Consider the following 8103-nt stretch of genomic DNA (forward strand, 5'->3'; position numbering starts at 1 on the left):
TCGATGTCGTGTTAATTCTGCCACCACTGACACCAAGAAAAAAGGACAATAACTATTCGTTGGAAATAAAAGGATACAAATAAGCAACGCACACACGCGTGGATCTAGGTATAGTTTTTTCTTCTTTTGAGCCGAGCTCGCAAGCTAGTGATCCATGCCCGTCGGACTAACGAGTGAAAGGGTGGCAAAAAAAAAGAAGCGGCCCGGGTCGCCGCCGACCAGTTTTATTCTCGGCGGAGCGGCCGGCAGAACACTTGATGACTCTGGCTCTCTGCATTAGAGATTGGCAATCGATTAATTAAGGTGATTGCTGAACATATACATAACAGTATAACGGATTGGCACATGATCCTCCAGTTTTATTACTCACACCAGGGAACGATCCTCCAGCGCTGGTTGTCTCCCTCAACCCAGTCAAACAGGATGATGGTGGTGCCGTCCTGCACCACGCTCTCGTCCTCGCCGCCATGGACGGCGTCGAAGTTGAGCTGGATGTTGCTCGCCATGCGGATGCAGTGGAAGTCGTCGCCGACGTCCTCGCTCTCCCTCCACATCACCGACTCGTCCGGGCAGTCCGGGTCGTATGCCGCAAGGCGAACCTGCAGTCCAGGCGAGGTATATATTAATCAACTGCAGTATTGCACACACCAAATCAGAGACTAGCTAGCTTACAGGGTGGCCCTTTTCCAGGGAATGCTGGATGGCTTCACCGGTGGCCTTGTTCACCAGGGCAAACGCAGGCTGCTCATACTCATCCTTGATGTCTTCACCGTGCCTCATGTCCTTCACCCAGTGCTGTATACATACATTTCGTTGGACATTTGTAATTAGCGCTCACTAATCAATTAAGATCGACCATGGTTATATTTTGATCATCCATCTGTTGTCACCTGCAGGTCGTCGTTGGGGTCCGCAGGCGCGAGGCACACCGCGCCGTCCCTTGCGGCGATGCTGTACTCCTCGCCTGCGCTGCAGAAGATGCGCATGGTGCACTCAGAGGACAGCGCAGGATGGAGGCCACCGTCGGTGCCCCACGGCAGGATCATCCAGGACTGGTTCGCCCCCTCGAGCCACTCCCACAGCACGATGGGGGTGCCGTCCTGGAGTTCCGTCACGCCATCCAACGCGTCGAAGTTGAGGTGGATGTTGTTGATCATGCGGATGCAGCGGAAGCCGTCGCCCACATCGTCGCTCTCCGTCCACAGCACCGATTCGTCCACCGCCTCTGGGTCGTACTTGTACGGCACCAGAGTTACCTGCACGTGGATGTGAGATGTATGTGAGCAATGATGGACACAAAGATCCAAGAAATTACAGGTCACTCAAGCGTGGTGGTGCTGGTGGAACTCACGGGCTCAGACTGCCCAGACGAGTGCTTGATGGCGAACCCGGTGGCCTTGTTGACGAGCGCGAACGCCGGGAACCCGTCCTCGTCCTCCGTAGAGCTGAACCTCGTGTCCTTGTACCAGTGCTGCACCCGCCCACATCATGCATTCATAGAGCAGCGTCAGACCCGTGAAACACTAGAAATGTCTCGATGGAGCTCTACAATCTAATGAAAGGACACTGATTAACGAGAAGTGGTTGCCTTACCTGCTGCTGGTCGCGGGGGTTTGTTGGCGCCATGACGACCGCGATGCCCCCGTCGTCATCCCAGCGGACGGTGATGCAGTAGTCCTCATTGGTGCGGCACAGGATCTTGAACGTTTTTTGCCCTTGACTGGACATGGTTCTCGACCCTAGGTATAGCTAGGCCTTCCTGATGCCCAAGGAGCAATGTGGGACTACTTAAATATTTTGCCTTATTTCCCAAGTAGATGGGCCGGCTAAGTTGTGTGGCATGTGAAATGCCCAGGCTTGACCACGATAGAAACCGAAACAAACTTTAATTGTAAGGGGCGGGTAAAAATCGAAAATAAAAAAGAAACGTCTAGAATGATCGAAATCACGCGCTCAAAGACACGGCCACATGCTGGCTAACCAATGGGCAGTGACAATATTTAAGAACATGTTGCAGTATCACATTCAAAACATGAACAATATTTGAAATCCTGAACAGTTTCCAAAAAGGAGAACCGTATTTTAGAAATTTCCATTCATTTCTGGAGAAAATAATAAATTTAAAATAGGAACATTTTTAAATTGACGAACAGTTTTTGAAATCATTTTCGAAACTTCTTAACAATTTTTGAAAATAGGAACATGTTTTGAACATTCAGAATGAATTTTGAAAAAAAAATTAAGCGTGAATATTATTTTACATTCGTCAAAATTTCAGAAAAACAAGAGTATTATTCAAATTTTGAAAAATATAACTAAAATGCATTTTTTTAAGAAAAATCTCAAAAAATTAAAAAAAACATAAACAAATTTGGAAATTAGAAACAATACTGTGAAAAAATAGGAATATTTTTAGAATTTGGAACAAATTTTGGAAAGAGAAAAAATTGATAGTTCCGAATATTTTCCAAAACAGGAACAACACTTTGGAATTCTCCATTTTCGAAATTGTGGAAAAATTGAAATTTTGAACTTTTTTGAGTATTCTGAATTTAAGAAAAAAGGAAAAAAGAACAATAAACTTGGAAGGGAAAAAATAAAAAAAGTTAGAAACAATAGAAGTAGAACACAGGAAATTCTGGACAAACTGTTTTTTTTACAGCAGACGGAGTCATTGACGCACAAAAATTTAGTCTCCCGCATAGAAAAAACAATTGGCAGTGAAAGAATAAAAAAAATGAGAGAAACACACCTTGCTTTATTAGTACGTATAGATTACATTCGCCAATATTTCACTAAAAAAGAGTATTATTCAAAAATTTAAAACGTTATTAAAATGCATTTTTTCAATCTCAAACAATTTTGAAAAACATAAATAATTTTTTTGAAAAAAATCAATATTTTGAACAAAATGGAAACTAAGAGTTACGAACATTTTTGAAAAATGGGGGAAAAACTGGAATTCTGAATTTTTGAAAATGTGAAAAGATTTTGAAATTCTGAATATTTTGTTGAATATTTTGAATTATGGAAAAACGAAAAAGAAATATGAAATTGGAACAGAAAAAGGAAAGAAAAATAGAAACGGAACACAGAAAAAAAAAAGAAAAACTGGTCGGCCCAGCCTTGCGCGCCCTCTGCGAAGCTCTGACTATTTGCCCCACCCCGGCTATGTGGGTAGAAAAATAAGTGGATTAGCTTCGCTGGGCTACAGTGCGTGCGGGTCACTCACAAAAGGCCGGAGAAACTGTTTTTTATAGCAGACGGACGCACAAAAATTTAGTACTGCCTTTGATAAAAAAATATTTTTGAGGGTGAACGGATGAAAAAAATCAGAAAAACACACCTTGCTTTATTAATACTAGTACATATACCCATGCGTTGTTCCACTTATATTCAAGTCTGACAAACATTGAAATAAAGTTTCCATTATTTCTATTGGTCCATATACGCGGGTGTGTTTCAACGGGTTGAGTTATCCTTATTTGGATCTTGAAGTGTTGATGTGAGAAGCTACCTCGATCCGCGGACACTGATGTCGGAGGAGATCATCCAAAGCTATGTGTATATGTTCGCTTGCATTTCGGAATAAATTTAACTAAAGTGAACAAATTTGAGGGATATTTAGACAAACCAGGCTACATTAATTTATACTTGAATAATTTTTAGATAAACCCGAATGCTTTTCATCTACACCGGAGGAAAACTAATTGCATTTCGATATATTCGAACTAAACCGTACTCTAAACCTAGTCTAAATGACCGTCGGTGCGTGTTTGCCCATTTCCTGCCGGCCATGAGCCCTGGGAACTGAAGCTCTAGCTTCGCCTCCGCAGCTTGAAAGTGGCTAATCAGCCAGCGAAAGGGCGGAGTTCTTCTTGGGACTAGAGCGTCAGCGATCCCCCATGCTCTACTCTTTCTCGCTGCCGACGGTGGGGCGCGGGTGTCGCAGAGCTGGCAACGTCGCCCTCGTCTTTGCTAGCTCTTGCCGTATACTTCACCGACCGCCTCGTCGATCTTCTTTTAGAAGGCTTCTGGCTTTTGGCAGCATTGGCGGTGATTTTTGTTGTCAACTCTAGTGACAGGCAGTCCCAGATAGCTTTGGAACTCGAAGATGCCATGGCGGGCATGGTGCGAAGAGGATAAAAGGAGCGGGGGAGGATTGATGGGGCTATGGCGGGCCTTGAGTTTAAATATGCGGCCGATGGCAGGGAAACCGTGCATGTTTAATGTAGGGAAGCGGAATGATGGCCGGTCGTATAGAGCGGTGATCCAAAAGGATTCCGTCAAAGAGGATGAGCTTCTGGCAAAGCATGGAGGCGGCTATCCCGGTTTCATCTCTTGGTTCAAACAAACGGTAATTTTCATTAGAACATTTCATTTCTTCGTCTAATTTGTGGCCAATGCAACAATCGCTTTCGTATTAAACTTGTAGGCTAATTCAGAGCTTATAGACGCGGAATTGAGACAAGTCGCCAATGGTTTTGACTATAAGGTCCGTTCATTTGACAAATACGACATCAACACGTATCGCTTCCGTACCTATGGCAAAGAGCTATCTATGGCCGACGGAAAGTCTACAAATTGTTGTCTCTGCTATCGGTGAAGGAGATACCGAGTATTATGAAAGAGTTGAAGCAATTTATGAACATCAATTCTATGGTGCAAACCCACCAAACGTCGTAGTCTTCAAATGTTATTTGTTCTAGCTCAAGGAGACTAGAAGGACTGATGAACATATAAGGCTAGTGGAAATCAATCAAAGCACCCATTTGGATGTTCCCGATATTTATATTATGGCTCAACAGGCAACCCAAGTTTTCTATCTACCGTGGGCCTGTCAAAGTGATCCTAATCTCAAAGGTTGGGATGTCGTTTATGAAGTTCCTCCACGTGTTAGACCACCTCCCTCCAATGAAGATGATTATGAACCTCACATTAACCCAGACACATATGAAGGAGAATTCTTCCAAGAAACACGTCTTTACAAAAATCGTTTCAAGAACTGCTCTACTCCACCCCAGAACATTGAAATAGACAGCGACAGTGAACCCGACTTCACCACTCAGCCGGAACAAGAAGAGCCTGAACTAGAAGAGGTTACTGCTGCGGATGACCTGTCAATGCTTGACAGATTACGTTGAGGTGACCTTCCACATGATCATGCATTTATTAATGATGATGATGAGCACGTCATTACTGATAGTGATGATGATGATGATGCATTTATTGAACCAGAGTATTACTAGGTATTAAATTGTTTATGTTGTACTTGATTTGTATAGTTACTTGTATGATTTATATAGTTACTTGTAGAATTTTCTTACTTTCTATGATTGTTTCTTATACATAGCGCCATGGTCTTGATATCCGTCCCCGTCGGTCCTCGCCCGCTTTATGATTCTAATGTGGTAAATCCTCTTTTATAACTATTTGTTGCATTTCACATTTATGACAATTATGGCCATCAAGTTGACATAGACAAATTTTAATCTAGGAGGTATGTGAACAGGAATGTGCAACCGACCCTCTTGTCGAGAAGTTATATTTAGTTGAAAAATAAAATGACTATTTGAAAGAAAAAATTAAAAGAATTGAAGAAGAGAAGATGACATTGGAGTTGTATGTTGCCGATGTGGTCGATGATCACAAGATGAAGATGAATGCAATGCGCTTGAAGATGGATGCAATACGCTTGAAGAATAAGAAGATTAGGAAATATGCGATTCATAATGAGGCTTGGTATCATTATGACTTGGATCAATTGTTACCTTAGTTGCGATCTTCATAACATTTTTTGTGATGAGGATAAGTTTTCTCTAGTGTTTTGCTTAACAAATGCATACTTAGCTACTTTCCTCCTAAATGGCATAACTAGCTAAGCTAGACAAAAAATGAGCTATACTTAGCTTCCTTTCCTCAAAAATGTCATGATAATCTTTGTTACCTTCAAAATGATATAGACTTACCTTACTTTCCTCGAAAATGACATAATAACCTTACTAAGCTCAAAAATGACCTATTTACCTAGCTTATATCTAAAATGACCGACACTTAGCATTTTTACCTAGCTTAGCAGAAAAATGGAATTTTTACCTACCTTAGTTAGAAGAAGAAGAAGAAGAAGATAAAAAAGAGAGGAGAAAAAGAAAGAGAAGAAAAAAAAACTCTTCTTCTTCTTCCTTTTCTTCCTTTTCTTCCTCTTCTTCCTATTCTTCTTCTTTCTCTAGCTAGTCTTCTTCTTCTTCTTCTTCTTCTTCTTCTTCTTCTTCTTCTTCTTCTTCTTCTTCTTCTTCTGCTTCTGCTTCTTCTTCTAACTTGCTTCTTTTCCAATTTGTGGATTTGCTTTAAATGAGGAAGCTTGCGTTGATGGAGTCTACTCTTCTCTTTATGCTTCCATCTTTTTTTGATTTGCTTTATGTGAGGAAGCTTGCCATACCTATATATGTATGGATGGATGAAACCATTGTATGCTTATTGTTGGATATGTTGGCTATGTATATGTGTTGGATGAAACCATTTGCTACGTATATGTGTTCGGATGCTTGTCGAAAGTATTTTCATATGTGTGTGTGTGTGTGTGTGTGTATGTCAAATTCTGTCAAACTGAATGAAATCAAGAAAAAATAGAAAAACAGGGGGTGTATAGACTCTTTGTCGTCAGCTGGCGGACGGCAAAGGGCTTTGCCAACAGCTCGCGGACGGCAAACATGCCACGTGTCGTCCACCTGTGCAACCTGGGGCAGTAGGATGGCTATTTAGTAGCTTTGACGTCTGCCAGCTGACGGTAAAGTACGTTGCATCTTTGACGTCTGCCAGCTGACGACAAAGCTACCAAATAGGGAAGCCCCCAGGCGCTGCCACGTGGCATGCTATGATGTCAGCTGGCGGACGGCAAATAATCAATGTTCTTTGCCGTCCGCTAGCAGATGGCAAATATGCAATGGTCTTTGCCGTCTGCTGGCTGACAGCAAAGCACGCCGTTAACCACTTAACGAAACTAAGCTGACACGTGTGTCGGCCAGGCTCTTTGCCGTTGGCTGGTGGACGGCAAAGAACTTTTTATCTTTGTCGTCCGCCAGCAGACGGCAAAGAGGCCTTTGCCGTAGCCTGTTCAGCCGGACGTGTTGCCGTCTACTGGCGGACGGCAAAGACCTTTGTCGTCCGCCATGTGTGCCATTGCCGTCAGCCGTGGCAGATGGCAAAGTTCCTCATTCCTATAGTAGCTTAGAACGACATGGGGCCAAACGAATAGATGACCGATAATTGCGGCGGAGAAGAGGCTAGACAAGGCAGAGAAGAGGCCGGACATGGCGGCGGAGAAGAGGCCGGACAAGGCGGAGAAGACGCAGACACGCTGCAACCTTCGTCGCAACTAAGCTCAGCCCGGCTGGACCCTCATGTTCGACACCTGTTTCGTAAGAAGAGGACTAGCAATAGAGCTACTTCTAGAGAGGAGGCCAAGCTGGCGCAACTGGAGGTAGACTTGAACACTCCATTGTATGATGGTTGTGATCCCGAGGTGACCCCCTTGAGTTTCATGCTCGGACTTCTAAAGATGAAGGCTAAAACAAATGGACCGACGGAAGCCTCGATGAGCTTGTCAAGAATATAAAAAGTTTCTTCCCGCAGGGAACCTGTGTCCTACTAGTGTTGAGGAGGCCAAGAAAATTGTGTGCCCTCTTGATCTGCCGCACATTAGATACCACGCATGCATCAACCATTGCATCATTTATCGAAAGGAGCACGTGGAAAAAACCAGCTATCCGGTGTGCAATGCTTCTCAATACAAAAAGGCCGGACAGAAATTTCCTCAGAAAGTTGTATGGTAGTTACCGATCACTCCTCGTCTATAGCTAGATCCTAAGGAAGCAAAGCTCATGCGGTAGGATCCGGATAGGGTGAAGCCCGACGATAGAGACGATCTAAAGCTGAGACACCTCGCGGATGCAAGCCACTAGAGAGAATTCAATGCCGAATATCGATATTTTGCAGGTGTTCCAATGAACATCGTGCTTGGGACGAGTATCGATGGCATGAATCCATTTGGCAAACAGAACACGAACCATAGGACATGGCCCGTGTTTGTATGGATGTACAACC

The 8103-nt window shown here is 43.4% G+C and overlaps 2 protein-coding genes across 2 annotated transcripts in view; one reads left to right on the forward strand and one right to left on the reverse strand.

Annotated features, from left to right (window-relative positions):
• Window positions 1-362: 362 nt before the first annotated feature.
• On the reverse strand, window positions 363-1728 carry LOC123158717 (ricin B-like lectin R40C1). The gene is made up of 5 exons (XM_044576605.1): window positions 1594-1728; window positions 1352-1471; window positions 891-1256; window positions 673-795; window positions 363-599 (listed from the first exon to the last, which is right to left on the reverse strand). Exons 1-5 carry the CDS (start codon window positions 1726-1728, stop codon window positions 363-365), a joined length of 981 nt encoding a protein of 326 aa, XP_044432540.1.
• Window positions 1729-4119: 2391 nt separating this feature from the next.
• Window positions 4120-8103, forward strand: part of LOC123158718 (aspartic proteinase Asp1-like) — a 65188-nt gene continuing 61204 nt past the window's right edge. Inside the window, exons 1-2 of the mRNA XM_044576606.1 lie at window positions 4120-4131; window positions 4436-4495. Coding sequence (XP_044432541.1) covers window positions 4120-4131; window positions 4436-4495 — 72 coding nt within the window. The remainder of the gene's footprint in view (window positions 4132-4435; window positions 4496-8103) is intronic.

This window comes from Triticum aestivum, chromosome 7B (genome assembly GCF_018294505.1).
Source record: "Triticum aestivum cultivar Chinese Spring chromosome 7B, IWGSC CS RefSeq v2.1, whole genome shotgun sequence".
Taxonomy (NCBI): Eukaryota; Viridiplantae; Streptophyta; class Magnoliopsida; order Poales; family Poaceae; genus Triticum; species Triticum aestivum.

Bases quoted from the DNA above. Each gene is read 5' to 3' on its own strand.
- LOC123158717 (XM_044576605.1), bottom strand. From the start codon at position 1,728: ATGTCCAGTCAAGGGCAAAAAACGTTCAAGATCCTGTGCCGCACCAAT. The intron at 1,472-1,593 runs GTAAGGCAACCA...GGGCGGGTGCAG, and splicing joins ACCCCCGCGACCAGCAGCAG to CACTGGTACAAGGACACGAG. The intron at 1,257-1,351 runs GTGAGTTCCACC...ATCCACGTGCAG, and splicing joins CGTCTGGGCAGTCTGAGCCC to GTAACTCTGGTGCCGTACAA.